General features: G+C 40.0%; 1 protein-coding gene across 2 annotated transcripts in view; it reads left to right on the top strand.

Moving 5' to 3' along the window:
• Window positions 1-18,789, top strand: part of arhgap18 (Rho GTPase activating protein 18) — an 81,272-nt gene that overhangs the window by 9,117 nt on the left and 53,366 nt on the right. For both annotated transcript variants that reach the window (XM_060913578.1, XM_060913579.1), the window contains exon 2: window positions 13,492-13,685. In XM_060913578.1, coding sequence (XP_060769561.1) covers window positions 13,492-13,685 — 194 coding nt within the window. The remainder of the gene's footprint in view (window positions 1-13,491; window positions 13,686-18,789) is intronic.

Here is an 18,789-nt window from a genome sequence, read left to right as displayed (position 1 = left end):
GACTTTTCCTCGTTACTAGGGTTGTACCATTTTTTTATAGCTTTATTATGTATCAGTTACTGGGAAATGTGATTCCAGTGTACCTTTAAATAGAGTCTAGATATACGTAATTAGATCAGAAGATGTACTTTGGTTCCTTTATCTGTGAGCGTCCTCTATATCACGACCTGTCACATTTATTCAACCAGCTCAAGTTCAGATTTCAGTGTAAGGAATCAATTAAACAAATCAGGACGTGTTCTTCTTGTCAAAAAAAAAAAAAAAAATCCATGGTGTGATGGATTAATTTCTGATCCAGCACGTCCCTGAGTGTGCTGTTTATTCTTCTTACACCACACCGATTTGACAAAATTATAATTATTAATAAATTCTTTAACCGATGATCCGTCACACTTCTCTTTTGTGTTATAGCAGCTATAAACGCTCGGTCCCTGAGTCCTTTCTCTAATCTCGAAGTGAATCCAAAACTGGAGACTGGAGACGATTACACCGAACATTTTAATGTTTGTTATTAGCGACATCTTTGAGAAGGAACATGCGTGTTAATATAAACTTGTTCGACTGTCAAAGGAAGTTAACCAACGCCTTGCGACCAATCAGAACGCAGAGCTCCACGGCGCTGCGGTGTGAATAGCAGTGATGCTTCCGGCATGGTATTTTTATCATGAAGATGTCAAAATGTGGTCACTTTGACACGTTCCGGGTGCGGGCAGGCTGCCAGGGTCGTCTGAGCGACAGGATCTCAAGCACACATGGAGACGGAATAACAATTTCACGATTTAAGGCCTGCCATGTTGGCATGAATGCGAATACAGCGATGAGTTGCACGCCGCATCAGGGACGGGACACAATGCGGCCTTTCTACTCTCAGAGAGCAGGGCGAAACGCTAGCGCAGATTGCTGGCGGCCTTTTGAAACTGGATGCTCTTGTTATTGTGCGTCTTCCTCCTGAGTCCTGGAAGAGCAACCTGACATACTGTAGCGTCGTCCAGGGGCTGATCGCTGATTTAAACCCAGGAACCCAGCTGAGGTCCTGTTTGTTCAGAGTGTGAGGCGGTTTGGTGATTTCCCAGGGCGTGATCATGAACTTTAAACGTAGAGGTACAGACAGATGAGCGAAGGTGTAGACATTTATAAAAAAAAACAACAAAAAAAACCCTCTAGATATTTATTTATTTGTTCACAACTAATTTCCGATTGTATTAATAACCATATTATAGTTAAAACGTTAAAAGGAGCTAAAGAGTCGCTCCTTTGGCTGACTTCCATCCTTCTCCCGAGGGTTTGGTCTCAGCTGGGAGCGAGACAATACAAAATTAAAGACAATACGCTTCATTTAGCACACATGCCGTTCTTGGCATTTAGTCAAAACAGAAACAGTCGCTCTGTTATTCGGAGCGTGTGTCGATGACCGTGTGTTCAGGCTGTTTCCATACAGCTGCTTATCAATATCACGTGAACTCTTTTACACTCTTCCTGATCATAATGCGGTAATAAATCGAGTTACACCACAGCGCTGTTCAGTTCTCTCTCCTGATTGGTCAGAAGGCATTGATGAATTTTCCATAACAGCAGCTCTGACAGCCGTGCAGCTTTTTTATCATCATGATCATCATTATTAATGCGTTCATTCGGCTACAGATGTTTACGCAGCATTTACGGAAGGAGTCTCCAGTGTCAGAGGTAAAGCTGTAAGCTGTAAACTTTAAGCTTTCTGACAATACGTTGTTTTTTTAAAAAAAAAATTACAACCCCGATTCCAAAAAAGTTGGGACAAAGTACAAATTGTAAATAAAAACGGAATGCAATGATGTGGAAGTTTCAAAATTCCGTATTTTATTCAGAATAGAACATAGATGACATATCAAATGTTTAAACTGAGAAAATGTATCATTTAAAGAGAAAAATTAGGTGATTTTAAATTTCATGACATGAAATTTTTCATCCCCTTTTCTCTTTACAACAGTCTGTAAACGTCTGGGGACTGAGGAGACAAGTTGGTCAAGTTTAGGGATAGGAATGTTAACCCATTCTTGTCTAATGTAGGATTCTAGTTGGTCTTTTTTGTCGTATCTTCCGTTTTATGATGCGCCAAATGTTTTCTATGGGTGAAAGATCTGGACTGCAGGCTGGCCAGTTCAGTACCCGGACCCTTCTTCTACGCAGCCATGATGCTGTAATTGATGCAGTATGTGGTTTGGCATTGTCATGTTGGAAAATGCAAGGTCTTCCCTGAAAGAGACGTCGTCTGGATGGGAGCATATGTTGCTCTAGAACCTGGATATACCTTTCAGCATTGATGGGGTCTTTCCAGATGTGTAAGCTGCCCATGCCACACGCACTAATGCAACCCCATACCATCAGAGATGCAGGCTTCTGAACTGAGCGCTGATAACAACTCGGGTCGTCCTTCTCCTCTTTAGTCCGAATGACACGGCGTCCCTGATTTCCATAAAGAACTACAAATTTTGATTTGTCTGACCACAGAACAGTTTTCCACTTTGCCGCAGTCCATTTTAAATGAGCCTTGGCCCAGAGAAGACGTCTGCGCTTCTGGATCGTGTTTAGATACGGCTTCTTCTTTGAACTATAGAGTTTTAGCTGGCAACGGCGGATGGCACGGTGAATTGTGTTCACAGATAATGTTCTCTGGAAATATTCCTGAGCCCATTTTGTGATTTCCAATACAGAAGCATGCCTGTATGTGATGCAATGCCGAAGATCACGGGCCCGAAGATCACGGGCACCCAGTATGGTTTTCCGGCCTTGACCCTTACGTACAGAGATTCTTCCAGATTCTCTGAATCTTTTGATGATATTATGCACTGTAGATGATGATATGTTCAAACTCTTTGCAATTTTACACTGTCGAACTCCTTTCTGATATTGCTCCACTATTTGTCGGCGCAGAATTAGGGGGATTGGTGATCCTCTTCCCATCTTTACTTCTGAGAGCCGCTGCCACTCCAAGATGCTCTTTTTATACCCAGTCATGTTAATGACCTATTGCCAATTGACCTAATGAGTTGCAATTTGGTCCTCCAGCTGTTCCTTTTTTGTACCTTTAACTTTTCCAGCCTCTTATTGCCCCGTCCCAACTTTTTTGAGATGTGTTGCTGTCATGAAATTTCAAAATGTCTCACTTTCGACATTTGATATGTTGTCTATGTTCTATTGTGAATACAATATCAGTTTTTGAGATTTGTAAATTATTGCATTCCGTTTTTATTTACAATTTGTACTTTGTCCCAACTTTTTTGGAATCGGGGTTGTATTATTAACTTCAAAGCAGAGAGGAAAGAGCAGCTGGTGAAGGAATGGCTGTTTACAGATGCTGTAGCTATAAATGAATAAAAAAAAAGTACATAATTATCAATAAGTAATCGTCAAGTAATAATTGAGATTATTGCGGTGTAAAAGGAATAAACCAATCTGTGAATGTGCTGTTTTGGGAAAGCAATCAACTTCAGGGTGGTAATGCTCGAGTCAGGATGTTTGAAGCGTATTCCAATATTATCCAGGTTTTAGGAGTGTATACAGCGCATTCGGAATATGCGTCTCACGTTTTAGGGATTTTACGGCACTTTGTGACACACGGAGTCTTGGGAATATTTGTGGAATATGTAGCATTTTCATTATCCATGCAAACAATAAAATTTGGAATGTTTGGGGGAGGGTTTGGAGTAAGGGCGAAAACTGGAATATTTTATCCACGTAAACATAACGAGTGTCTGTAATCCGTGTACGATGAGGTTGAGTGGAATAACTGTTTTATTCTATCCACATTCACTGGATTTTGAGAAACAGAGCATTTTTATTTTTTGCAAGTTTGATAAATAAAAACAGGAGCAGGGGTGGTGTAGTGGTTAGCGCTGTTGCCTCACAGCAAGAAGGTCCGGGTTCGAGCCCCGGGGCCGGCGAGGGCCTTTCTGTGTGGAGTTTGCACGTTCTCCCCGTGTCCGCGTGGGTTTCCTCCGGGTGCTCCGGTTTCCCCCACAGTCCAAAGACATGCAGGTTAGGTTAACTGGTGACTCTAAATTGACCGTAGGTGTGAATGGTTGTCTGTTACCCCTTTTCCACCAGATCAGTTCCAGGGCTGGTTCGGGGCCAGTGCTGGTGCTGGTTCACAACTCGTTCAACTTGCGAGCCAGCTGAGAACCAGTTTGTTTTTCCATAGCTCGCGGTGCTAAAGGAAGCCACGTCATTACGTCGCTGTATACGTCAGTTACGTCGCTACGTTTGCATAAACCTTGGCGCAAATATCGAAGCAAAAACAACACAGAAGAAGCAGCAGCAGCAACAACAATAATAATAATGGATGACTTTGCGTTTGTACAGCTGCTGCTTCTCGTCGCTTAAAAATGGCGATCTTTCGCGGTCTTGTTATTGTTGTTGGTCTTAACAACTCCGCCCCCCCCGCTGACGTAAGCGGTTCTTTCCTCTGGCCCAGCAGAGAGTTGGTGTTAGCCTGGAACCGGTTTTTCTGGCCCCAGAGCCAGTTCTTTGTCAGTGGAAACAGAAAACCCGGTTCCAAACTAAGCACTGGCCCCGAACCAGCCCTGGAACTGCTTTGGTCGAAAAGGGGCAAGAGTCTATGTGTCAGCCCTGTGATGACCTGGCGACTTGTCCAGGGTGTACCCCGCCTTTCGCCCGTAGTCAGCTGGGATAGGCTCCAGCTTGCCTGCGACCCTGTAGAAGGATAAAGCGGCTAGAGATAATGAGATGAGATTATTATTATTATTGTAAAAAAGATATGTTCTTACCATCATACTTTAATTGCATATTTTGTTGCTTTTTTTTTGTATTTTTGGGGGTTTTGTTTTCGAGTCGAGCTTTTATTTCATCCTCGGTTGGTTCAGCAACACGCACCGCCATTTTGTTTTTCTCTACTCATGGTATATGAGCTGATATCCTAGTAGTAGAGTAGCCAATCAGAGCGCATGAATGCTCATATCCAGTGAGTGCAGACAGAATAAATACCGTTATGAATGAAGGTTTCAAGCTGTTGGATGACAATAAATCAAAAGTAGGACAATCGATGAAATGAATAAATCAGTAAATGATGGTTTACTGTTCGAGTCTTGGTTCTGAGAAATTTAATGAATGACGTTGATTGTATTTGTTCTAATCGATCACCAGTGCAGCTTGACTTCAGAAGCTGTACAGATCCGTCAGACGTGATCCGCTCAGAACCGATCCTGGGACTCACGTCGTATTTGTAACGTGATCTGAATCGCACGGTACGCACAGTATTAATAATTATATATTCATCCAGGACCAATCTCAGTATCAGGTTGGACATCATTAATTATAAATGTTGGCTTTCGAAAAGGTGATGATTGGACGACTTGACACGAGTGGATTATTTAATTTTTTTCTGCTAAAGCAAATGCCTTTGTGCTAGAAATAAAGTGATATTTGGTGATAATCAACACATACGTCTTCAAAAAGACTCACGGAGTGACATTTCAAGAAGAGATGGTCTGGGTGGGTGCCAGAACTTTTGCATCTCCTGAAATACAATCTGCCACATTTGGAACACAGCATAAGGACATTTATTTTGGACAGATTTACCAGTGTGTCAGAGTTTAAATCAGAACAGTGAGCTTGTTTAGCCGGACAGCGGATTGTTTTAGACGGAAAATGGTGAAGTGTGATGAGGAAATTCTTTCCGATGTAAACAGACGCGAACTCAGCAGCACCGAGCGTGCCCAAACACGTAAATCTCCGCACACACACACACAGGGACGGTCGGTACGTGCTCCGAGACGACATAAAACTACTCCTGCCTCATGCTCATATTCTGCTGCTTTATTGTGAAAAAGTGCTCTCACAGGAGACTCTTCGTGTCTGAGGTTCACATCTTTAAAATTTAGGGACACGCCCGACCACTGAACGTTATCGCAGTGCAGTAAACAAGCGGGTTTAAATCTTCCCCTCTGTCAGCTTTGTGGAAAATTTCAGAGTCTCAAGGCACACGAACTGTATCTGTAAACACAGAGAAAAGGAGCGAAAAGCTGAATATTATGACTCGAAATATCAACAAGAGGTTTAAAATAACTGCATGTGGACAAACGATACTGATCTGTGATTGGATTTCAGGAATAAACACTGATGAGTGATTGGATTTAAGGGATAAACGCTGATCTGTGATTTGATTTCAGGAATAAACACTGATGAGTGATTGGATTTCAGGAATAAACACTGATGAGTGATTGGATTTAAGGGATAAACGCTGATCTGTGATTGGATTTCAGGAATAAACACTGATGAGTGATTGGATTTCAGGAATAAACACTGATGAGTGATTGGATTTCAGGAATAAACACTGATGAGTGATTGGATTTCAGGAATAAACACTGATGAGTGATTGGATTTCAGGAAAAAACGTTGATGAGTGATTGGATTTCAGGAATAAACACTGATCTGTGATTGGATTTCAGGAATAAACACTGATGAGTGATTGGATTTCAGGGATAAACACTGATGAGTGATTGGATTTCAGGAATAAACACTGATGAGTGATTGGATTTCAGGAATAAGCACTGATGAGTGATTGGATTTCAGGAATAAGCACTGATGAGTGATTGGATTTCAGGAAAAAACGTTGATGAGTGATTGGATTTCAGGAATAAACACTGATGAGGGATTGGATTTCAGGAATACACGCTGATGACTGATTGGATTTCAGGAATAAACACTGATCTGTGATTGGATTTCAGGCATAAACACTGATGAGTGATTGGATTTCAGGAAAAAACGCTGATGAGTGATTGGATTTCAGGAATAAACACTGATGAGTGATTGGATTTCAGGGATAAACACTGATGAGTGATTGGATTTCAGGAATAAGCACTGATGAGTGATTGGATTTCAGGAGTAAACACTGATGAGTGATTGGATTTCAGGAATAAACACTGATCTGTGATTGGATTTCAGGAATAAACGCTGATGAGTGATTGGATTTCAGGAATAAACACTGATCTGTGATTGGATTTCAGGAAAAAACGCTGATGAGTGATTGGATTTCAGGAATAAACACTGATGAGTGATTGGATTTCAGGGATAAACACTGATGAGTGATTGGATTTCAGGAGTAAACACTGATGAGTGATTGGATTTCAGGAATAAACACTGATCTGTGATTGGATTTCAGGAATAAACACTGATGAGTGATTCGATTTCAGGAATAAACACTGATGAGTGATTGGATTTCAGGAATAAGCACTGATGAGTGATTGGATTTCAGGAGTAAACACTGATGAGTGATTGGATTTCAGGAATAAACACTGATCTGTGATTGGATTTCAGGAATAAACGCTGATGAGTGATTGGATTTCAGGAATAAACACTGATCTGTGATTGGATTTCAGGAATAAACACTGATGAGTGATTGGATTTCAGGAATAAACACTGATGAGTGATTCGATTTCAGGAATAAACACTGATGAGTGATTGGATTTCAGGGATAAACACTGATGAGTGATTGGATTTCAGGAATAAGCACTGATGAGTGATTGGATTTCAGGAGTAAACACTGATGAGTGATTGGATTTCAGGAATAAACACTGATCTGTGATTGGATTTCAGGAATAAACGCTGATGAGTGATTGGATTTCAGGAATAAACACTGATCTGTGATTGGATTTCAGGAATAAACACTGATGAGTGATTGGATTTCAGGAATAAACACTGATCTGTGATTGGATTTCAGGAATAAACGCTGATGAGTGATTGGATTTCAGGAATAAACGCTGATGACTGATTGGATTTCAGGAATAAACACTGATGAGTGATTGGATTTCAGGAATAAACGTTGATGAGTGATTGGATTTAAGGGATAAACACTGATCTGTGATTGGATTTCAGGAATAAACACTGATGAGTGATTGGATTTCAGGAATAAATGTTGATGAGTGATTGGATTTCAGGAATAAACGCTGATGAGTGATTGGATTTCAGGAATAAACACTGATCTGTGATTGGATTTCAGGAATAAACACTGATGAGTGATTGGATTTCAGGAATAAATGTTGATGAGTGATTGGATTTCAGGAATAAACGCTGATGAGTGATTGGATTTCAGGAATAAACACTGATCTGTGATTGGATTTCAGGAATAAACATTGATGAGTGATTGGATTTCAGGAATAAATGCTGATGAGTGATTGGATTTCAGGAATAAACACTGATCTGTGATTGGATTTCAGGAATAAACATTGATGAGTGATTGGATTTCAGGAATAAACACTGATGAGGGATTGGATTTCAGGAATACACGCTGATGACTGATTGGATTTCAGGAATAAACACTGATCTGTGATTGGATTTCAGGAATAAACACTGATGAGTGATTGGATTTCAGGAATAAACGCTGATGAGTGATTGGATTTCAGGAATAAACACTGATGAGTGATTGGATTTCAGGGATAAACACTGATGAGTGATTGGATTTCAGGAATAAGCACTGATGAGTGATTGGATTTCAGGAGTAAACACTGATGAGTGATTGGATTTCAGGAATAAACACTGATCTGTGATTGGATTTCAGGAATAAACGCTGATGAGTGATTGGATTTCAGGAATAAACACTGATCTGTGATTGGATTTCAGGAAAAAACGCTGATGAGTGATTGGATTTCAGGAATAAACACTGATGAGTGATTGGATTTCAGGGATAAACACTGATGAGTGATTGGATTTCAGGAGTAAACACTGATGAGTGATTGGATTTCAGGAATAAACACTGATCTGTGATTGGATTTCAGGAATAAACACTGATGAGTGATTCGATTTCAGGAATAAACACTGATGAGTGATTGGATTTCAGGAATAAGCACTGATGAGTGATTGGATTTCAGGAGTAAACACTGATGAGTGATTGGATTTCAGGAATAAACACTGATCTGTGATTGGATTTCAGGAATAAACGCTGATGAGTGATTGGATTTCAGGAATAAACACTGATCTGTGATTGGATTTCAGGAATAAACACTGATGAGTGATTGGATTTCAGGAATAAACACTGATGAGTGATTCGATTTCAGGAATAAACACTGATGAGTGATTGGATTTCAGGGATAAACACTGATGAGTGATTGGATTTCAGGAATAAGCACTGATGAGTGATTGGATTTCAGGAGTAAACACTGATGAGTGATTGGATTTCAGGAATAAACACTGATCTGTGATTGGATTTCAGGAATAAACGCTGATGAGTGATTGGATTTCAGGAATAAACACTGATCTGTGATTGGATTTCAGGAATAAACACTGATGAGTGATTGGATTTCAGGAATAAACACTGATCTGTGATTGGATTTCAGGAATAAACGCTGATGAGTGATTGGATTTCAGGAATAAACGCTGATGACTGATTGGATTTCAGGAATAAACACTGATGAGTGATTGGATTTCAGGAATAAACGTTGATGAGTGATTGGATTTAAGGGATAAACACTGATCTGTGATTGGATTTCAGGAATAAACACTGATGAGTGATTGGATTTCAGGAATAAATGTTGATGAGTGATTGGATTTCAGGAATAAACGCTGATGAGTGATTGGATTTCAGGAATAAACACTGATCTGTGATTGGATTTCAGGAATAAACACTGATGAGTGATTGGATTTCAGGAATAAATGTTGATGAGTGATTGGATTTCAGGAATAAACGCTGATGAGTGATTGGATTTCAGGAATAAACACTGATCTGTGATTGGATTTCAGGAATAAACATTGATGAGTGATTGGATTTCAGGAATAAATGCTGATGAGTGATTGGATTTCAGGAATAAACACTGATCTGTGATTGGATTTCAGGAATAAACATTGATGAGTGGTTGGATTTCAGGAATAAATGCTGATGAGTGATTGGATTTCAGGAATAAACACTGATCTGTGATTGGATTTCAGGAATAAACACTGATGAGTGATTGGATTTCAGGAATAAACACTGATGAGTGATTGGATTTCAGGAATAAACACTGATGAGTGATTGGATTTCAGGAGTAAACGTTGCCGAATGTGTCGGCGTGCTCTAAGCCCATTGCGTGCAGGGATCCGGATGATACCGTTGGCGATTTCCAAATCTTACACCAGGGTTTTGACTATTGCATTGTATTGTGTACACACACACACACACACACACACACACAGAGCAGGAGACTGTGGCTTCAGGAAAGAGAGCAAACATTCCATTCTCACTCTCCAGGTGTGTGTGTGTGTGTGTGTGTGTGTGTGTGTGTGTGTGTTACTGATACCCTGCCGTGAGGACAACACAGACTCATTTTACACAGAGAGACCTCATGATCACCCTCACTGCTCTCTCTCTCTCTCTCTCTCTCTCTCTCACACACACACACACACACACACACACACTTCCTAGCTCTTGGATTAAACTAGTCAGAACAATGTAAGCGAAACAAAAGCAGCTGAAGCTTTTACGTCAGATGGAAGTGACTCACATGGGGCTTGTTTTTATTGTTGCCGTTAAGTTAATCAAAGATACGACTGCTAAATAATCAGAACAGCTTTTCCACAAAATTGAGTCGTACGATAATCCATGGACGACGAGATTGAGTGGAATAGCTGTTTTATTCTCTCCACATTCACTGGATTTTCACTGGAGCTTTTTTTTTTTTTTGCAAATTTGTTAAATAAAAACTTTATACAAAACGTCTGACAATTATTTCCGCTGAGAATGTAAAAAAAAAAAAAAACGGTGAAATGACAGGAGCAATTTGTGAAAAATGCTATAATAATAATCATTCTTGAAAAATCTAAAAGCAAATATTTTCTTCCATATTTTGTTGCTTTTTAAAAATTTTTTTGGGGGGGGTTTTGTTTTCGAGCAGCGTTTTTATTTTGTCCTCGGTCGGTTCAGCAACACGCTCCGCCATTTTGTGCTACTTCTTCTTTCTTCGGGTTTTTTTGGTGGTTGGCAAACCAACTTAAAGGTGCATTACTGCCACCGACTGGGCTGGAGAGTGGAACAGGAGATACTGGGGGGGAAAAAACTAAAATTCTTTTACTTGGCGATTTCTGTTTCTTTTAAATACGTGATAACAAAGTGATATATCTGACTTGATGCGCCGCCATTTTGTTTTTCTCTACTTATGGTATATGCCCTGATATCCTTGTAGTAGAGTAGCCAAGTGAATGTGGATATAATAATAATAATAATAATAATAATAATTGTAGAGCAACAACAAACACACATCTTGATGCTCCTAAATTCAAATTATTCATTTCTACTTCAACTTTTTCGCTTGATCACAACCAGAGTGTTTGTTTATACGACGTTCCTGTTTCAAGAAAACACTAACGTTATTCAAATATTTGTATGAATTTTACAACAAATAAACATTTTTGGACCAGTGGTGTAGAACGGTTATAGAAGTTACATGAACATTTAACAATCCGGAAACCAAATATTCTTCTGCTAGCATAAAATTACTACAGTGGTGCTTGAAAGTTTGTGAACCCTTTAGAATTTTCTATATTTCTAGCATAAATATGACCGAAAACATCATCAGATTTTCACACAAGTCTTAAAAGTAGATAAAGAGAACCCAGTTAAACAAATGAGACAAAAATATTATGCTTGGTCATTTATTTATTGAGGAAAATGATCCAATATTACATATCTGTGAGTGGCAAAAGTATGTGACCCTTTGCTTTCAGTATCTGGTGTGACCCCCTTGTGCAGCAATAACTGCAACTAAACGTTTGCGGTAACTGTTGATCAGTCCTGCACACCGGCTTGGAGGAATTTTAGCCCATTCCTCCGTACAGAACAGCTTCAACTCTGGGATGTTGGTGGGTTTCCTCACATGAACTGCTCGCTTCAGGTCCTTCCACAACATTTCCATTGGATTAAGGTCAGGACTTTGACTTGGCCATTCCAAAACATTAACTTTATTCTTCTTTAACCTTTCTTTGGTAGAACCACTTGTGTGCTTAGGGTCGTTGTCTTGCTGCATGACCCACCTTCTCTTGAGATTCAGTTCATGGACAGATGTCCTGACATTTTCCTGTAGAATTCGCTGGCATAATTCAGAATTCATTGTTCCATCAATGATGGCAAGCCGTCCTGACAGCAAAACAGGCCCAAACCATGATACTACCACCACCATGTTTCACAGATGGGATAAGGTTCTTATGCTGGAATGCAGTGCTTTCCTTTCTCCAAACATAACGCTTCTCATTTAAACCAAAAAGTTCTATTTTGGTCTCATCCATCCTCAAAACATTTTTCCAATAGCATTCTGGCTTGTCCACATGATCTTTAGCAAACTGCAGACGAGCAGCAATGTTCTTTTTGGAGAGCAGTGGCTTTCTCCTTGCAACCCTACCATGCACACTATTGTTGTTGAGTGGACTCATGAACACTGGCTAATGTTAATGTGAGAGAGGCCTTCAGTTGCTTAGAAGTTACCCTGGGGTCCTTTGTGACCTCACCGACTATTACACACCTTGCTGTTGGAGTGATCTTTGTTGGTCGACCACTCCTGGCGAGGGTAACAATGGTCTTGAATTTTCTTCATTTGTACACAATCTGTCTGACTGTGGATTGGTGGGGTCCTTTGTCCTAAATAAATGACCAAGGATAATATTTTTGTCTCATTTGTTTAACTGGGTTCTCTTTATCTACTTTTAGGACTTGGTCTGTAGCTAGGAAAAACACTAGCGCGTCACACACCGGTCGCGTTCTGTATCTTTGCTATTGCAGTGTACCTCTGAGACACTTCTGGAAGTCTGAATATTATTATAAATTACAACACAAACAGTTATGGACCTGTTAGTGCTGTAACAGGCTGAGCTGAGATTTGCGCAAGTGGACGTATTCCACGTACGTCATGCTACGACAATATTTAAGTTTACATGCTGTCACGTGTTGGAATCTTGAATTTTGTCCTTATTTATTTTGTAATATGACCACCATTATGACATGATATGATGCCATGATGACAATATACAGCACTGTACTGTTGTACTGTAACCGGTTAAGGTCACGTGATGAATATCGACCAATCATAGAAGTGGAAAATGTTCATGAATCGGTTTCCTCTGATTCTGTTTGTTAACTCTTTGTGTTAAATGTAAGCTCGCGATTCAAGAGCTGCCTGTAAGGAAACGGTTTGAGACTTGGTTTCAAAGGCGACATCGTGATGTTGCCATAACAACGACACATTTGCTAAATCTGTTCATTTTGCTGAACTAAGTATTGACGTGTATCTATAATCTGTAGGCTACATATTTTGTTGATATATGTCAGAAAACAAGTTTTTATTTACAATTTTAATGCTTCATTCAGAAATCAGCCACGTGAAAACGCCGCGATGTCGAAACATTCCTTTCATTCCTGCTTTGTTTCGGGCATGCCCCTTTTCCCTCGGGCATGTTTCCCAGAATGCATTTAAACTTATCCGTGACGGCTTTCTTCACCGCTGTCTTCTAAATATCATACGTCTCTCCATCCTCTCGCAGTCGAAAGCCGGCTCACTATAATGTGCAGCGGACGCGAGCGGCGACAGCAAGCACCAAGCCGCCATACCAGCGCTGCAGCTCTCAGGACTCACTGGACGAGATGGCCATGGACGACTACTGGAAGGAGATGGAGATCATCCAGCACAGCGGAGACGCCGAGCCTCACGACGAGGTGCAGCTCAAAGTCGCCGATGGTGAGAGAGCTTTGAGTTTTCAGCAATCAGATGGAACAATATTTGCACAGAAATCACATTTGAATTTTTAAAAAGGAAATGTAGTAAAGAATCACCGCTTATAACACATTTTCACCTTTTACATGCTCTCTCCTACAGACTCACTCCTTCACAGACTATCCATAACATTAAGCATAACCTGAAATGGATAAAAAGTGTTTCTTCATTATTTAATACGTAAAAAGCATAATCATTGGAGAATCACTGTACAACCCCGATTCCAAAAAAGTTGGGACAAAGTACAAATTGTTAATAAAAACAGAATGCAATAATTTACAAATCTCAAAAACTGATATTGTATTCACAATAGAACAAAGACAACATATCAAATGTCGAAAGTGAGACATTTTGAAATTTCATGCCAAATATTGTCTCATTTGAAATTTCATGACAGCAACACATCTCAAAAAAGTTGGGACAGGGGCAATAAGAGGCTGGAAAAGTTAAAGGTACAAAAAAGGAACAGCTGGAGGACCAAATTGCAACTCATTAGGTCAATTGGCAATAGGTCATTAACATGACTGGGTATAAAAAGAGCATCTTGGAGTGGCAGCGGCTCTCAGAAGTAAAGATGGGAAGAGGATCACCAATCCCCCTAATTCTGCGCCGACAAATAGTGGAGCAATATCAGAAAGGAGTTCGACAGTGTAAAATTGCAAAGAGTTTGAGCATATCATCATCTACAGTGCATAATATCATCAAAAGATTCAGAGAATCTGGAAGAATCTCTGTGCGTAAGGGTCAAGGCCAGAAAACCATACTGGGTGCCCGTGATCTTCGGGCCCTTAGACGGCACTGCATCACATACAGGCACGCTTCTGTATTGGAAATCACAAAATGGGCTCAGGAATATTTCCAGAGAACATTATCTGTGAACACAATTCACCGTGCCATCCGCCGTTGCCAGCTAAAACTCTATAGTTCAAAGAAGAAGCCGTATCTAAACACGATCCAGAAGCGCAGACGTCTTCTCTGGGCCAAGGCTCATTTAAAATGGACTGTGGCAAAGTGGAAAACTGTTCTGTGGTCAGACGAATCAAAATTTGAAGTTCTTTATGGAAATCAGGGACGCCGTGTCATTCGGACTAAAGAGGAGAAGGACAACCTGAGTTGTTATCGGCGCTCAGTTCAGAAGCCTGCATCTCTGATGGTATGGGGTTGCATTAGTGCGTGTGGCATGGGCAGCTTACACATCTGGAAAGACACCATCAATGCTGAAAGGTATATCCAGGTTCTAGAGCAACATATGCTCCCATCCAGACGACGTCTCTTTCAGGGAAGACCTTGCATTTTCCAACATGACAATGCCAAACCACATACTGCATCAATTACAGCATCATGGCTGCATAGAAGAAGGGTCCGGGTACTGAACTGGCCAGCCTGCAGTCCAGATCTTTCACCCATAGAAAACATTTGGCGCATCATAAAACGGAAGATACGACAAAAAAGACCAACTAGAATCCTACATTAGACAAGAATGGGTTAACATTCCGATCCCTAAACTTGAGCAACTTGTCTCCTCAGTCCCCAGACGTTTACAGACTGTTGTAAAGAGAAAAGGGGATGTCTCACAGTGGGAAACATGGCCTTGTCCCAACTTTTTTGAGATGTGTTGTTGTCATGAAATTTAAAATCACCTAATTTTTCTCTTTAAATGATACATTTTCTCAGTTTAAACATTTGATATGTCATCTATGTTCTATTCTGAATAAAATATGGAATTTTGAAACTTCCACATCATTGCATTCCGTTTTTATTTACAATTTGTACTTTGTCCCAACTTTTTTGGAATCGGGGTTGTACGTTAATAAATAATAGTTATAAGGTGATTCGGTTTAATAGTTTTGCTTCTTGTGCCGTCATCAAATTTTGACGATTTTGTTGAGTAGTTGTTGCAGCAGCAGTGTTTTTTCCTCTGAGTGCGTGTGTGTGCACGCGTGTTGGGAACTGATATATGGACAACACTGTATTTTCATTAAGTTAAGAATGATAATCTGCCCTTAATGTGGAATTGTTTTTGTCCAGGACTAAATATAAGAGTCATAAAGAACAGGAAATTGTCATAAACGAGCCTCACAGGAGGGGAAGTGTGAAATAAACAGACATTCTCGACACGCATCTCTACAGGAAGTGGAAGCTGTGGCTTCCTGACAACAGGAAATGGGAGACGGATCTATTGTTCTCCAATTTAACACCCCTGCTGTGATTAAACATAAAAAAAGAAAACAAAGTGTTGCGTGTCGAATCGTTGCTGAGGTGAAGCTGATTTTTTGAGATTAAGCGTTCTCTGTCCAGCGAGTTCAGTTAGAAGCGTGGTGGTGGCAGCATTAGGTTATTCAACTGCTTAATACCCGAGTGAAAGCGAGACGGCTTTTCGATTTCATAAAATCTGTGAAATTTAGTTGCGTCTGAAATGTGGTGATTGTGATTTCTGTTTATTTCTGTAATATCTCACAAAATATCAGGCCATTCTGTGGCTGGGAAGTTATTTAATTTGAGCGGATTAAAGCAAATAATGTGCATGAAATCGCGCAGTCGAGCAGACAGAGGAAGTCCGTGTGTGTGCGCATGCGCAGGTTTACCTTGATTTGATTTGATTTGATTTAGGTTTTCCACATGTACATTTACAATAAAATACACATTTAATTATTATAAAGACGTAAAAAACCGAGGATGACACAAAAAAGTCGAATAAAATGACTTATTTCCATTGTGGTCCTCATAAAAAATTACAAAATGGTGACAATATGATAGAGGACAAAAATTACAAAAAATGTGTAAATAAACAAAATGTATAAAAATAATATTAATAGTAAATAAATGTAAGAAATATAACCATCACAAGTTTTATATATCACAAAATATCACAATCACAACTTCTTCTTTTGGGTTTTACGGCAGCTGGCATCCACAGTGTTGCATTACTGCCATCTACAGGTTTACCTTTGAGCGTGCACTGACAGTTCCATCATTCTGTCGCTAAACAAACAGCTGATCACACCGAGGTGCTCGCTGAGCGCCGATATTTATTAGTTTGATCCTGCGTTTCCTTTCCTTCGTATAGAACATAACGTCTTTTTTTCTTCTCGCTTTCTTTCCGCTACTATAGTCGCTCTTTCACGTTTCATTCGCACACTCACGTCTTCAAATTTGTGTCAGATAACGTTATCCGGGGACACATGTCGGCCCGGGGTCATTTTGAGTTATTGACAGATTCAGAAAGTACAGTTTCTAAGCTTTCCAATGATGCCTTCCATGTGGAGATCTGACAATATTTGAAGAATGTGTGGCCTTTTGAAAGTGTATACTTCTTAAAACAGAAAAGGGAGAAAATCGCCCTCAAAGTTTTCCATCTCAGCTACTCTGGGTGCAGGGCGGGCACATAATGCTGCTCATTTGCATGACATTAAGGAAAGCCCTACCCCCTAGCTAGCACGATGCTACTTTCATGTAAACAAAGATCACCATGTCAATTTTCCTTCCATGTAAAGTATGCCCAACACAATTATGAAGTACAAAAATAAGTCCTAAAATATACTTTAACACTTTGTGGTTGGAAAATTACTCACACCGTTAGAAAGAAAGATAGCACGATGATGACACAACGCTAGTTTCATGTAACCAAACCACAACACTCTCCGTTACATGCAAAAATAACCACACAGCCTTAGATTAATAAACTCACCCCATCAGAAAGAGAAACGGCGCCTTGCACACACCAATGCCTCCGATGGAATATGTAGTCCTAGAACACTTCCTTTTGGTTGGGTTTTTTTGCTCGAAATGGTTATCGCCGATGTAAATACCGTGCGTCTGTTTGCTTCGCGGTGTTTCAGCTCCTCTGCGCTCTGTTCAGCTTGCTCATTCCATAGTGAAATTACACGCCTGTATGCAGCTTAAGTAGCCACGAGCTCAGCTCGTATCATACAGCTGATTTGCGAAAAAAAAAAAGACTTAAATCATCATGTGAATGGCCCATATGGTAATTTACCCACACCCCCCAGCAGGCTACAGTCCTGACAAAAACGAGACAATTTGCAACAAAAAATGTATGCTTTTCCAACAAAACAATCTATTATCTGAAATACTGATTGCATTCTTCAAGATCTCAACTTGCACATGATGGAAAAAAAAACAAAAATCACAAATTTCGAAAAAAAAATGCTTCTTTTGCGATTATCTCAGATTCGTTTCGGCCGACATGTGTCCCTGGATTCAGTGAGGTGTCACATTTGTATCTCACAATGCCTTGTGTGAACGGGGAAAGCCCACTACGTGATGTGATGCATGACGTAGCATCTTGTATTGGGTCATGGTGAAGCAGGAAAAAATAGCGCAGAATTTAAGGCCACATTGCCCTAAATTAATTAATTGTTGTATTTAAAAAAATAATAATAATAATAATAAAATTGGAAGTCTGCGATTCGAATTCAGTAGCTTTCGGTCACTAAACAAAAATAATTCTGTGTCGGGGAAAATTCTTTTTATGACTACACTTGAAAACTCTGAAAGGCAGTACAGCTTTAACGCTATAGACACCTCGTTGTCCTGCTTTTCTTTGTAATGATCTAAAAAGGTGAAGGTGGTTCATGCAAAGCTGTATACAGATTTGCATTTACACACATTTCTGTGAGGGGTGGGTTGATATTAACAGATCTCTCCTCGACACAAAAAATAAAATAAAGTACATCTTATTGTACACTTTTCTTGATTCACGCCAATCACAAAACCCTCCAACAATGACAGTGTTACCGGTATGTTTGAGATTTTCTGCTTCAATTAAGTGTTAAATATCCATCATGCAACCTGCTTCCTTGAAGATAATAATCCAAATTAAATACGACACAGCTTCTTAAGATAGGTATCCTAAATTACCACGCTTGCTCCTGGCACGAATGCCAACCTAATATTAGCTCCAAGAAGCTGATGGGAATTTCGGCTCTGTTCAAGGAGCTGGATCATTTGGCTCAGCTCACCGATAAGAGTCGACTCTTTCGACTCCCTAACGAATCTTTTCTCTTTGAAACCAGACTTGCAGTATTTTAACAAGACGACATTATTTCGG

The sequence above is a fragment of the Neoarius graeffei genome, chromosome 2 (genome assembly GCF_027579695.1).
Source record: "Neoarius graeffei isolate fNeoGra1 chromosome 2, fNeoGra1.pri, whole genome shotgun sequence".
Classification (NCBI taxonomy): Eukaryota; Metazoa; Chordata; class Actinopteri; order Siluriformes; family Ariidae; genus Neoarius; species Neoarius graeffei.
The sequence above is the reverse complement of the archived record's forward strand: the minus strand, read 5'-3'. Positions and strand labels throughout refer to the sequence as shown.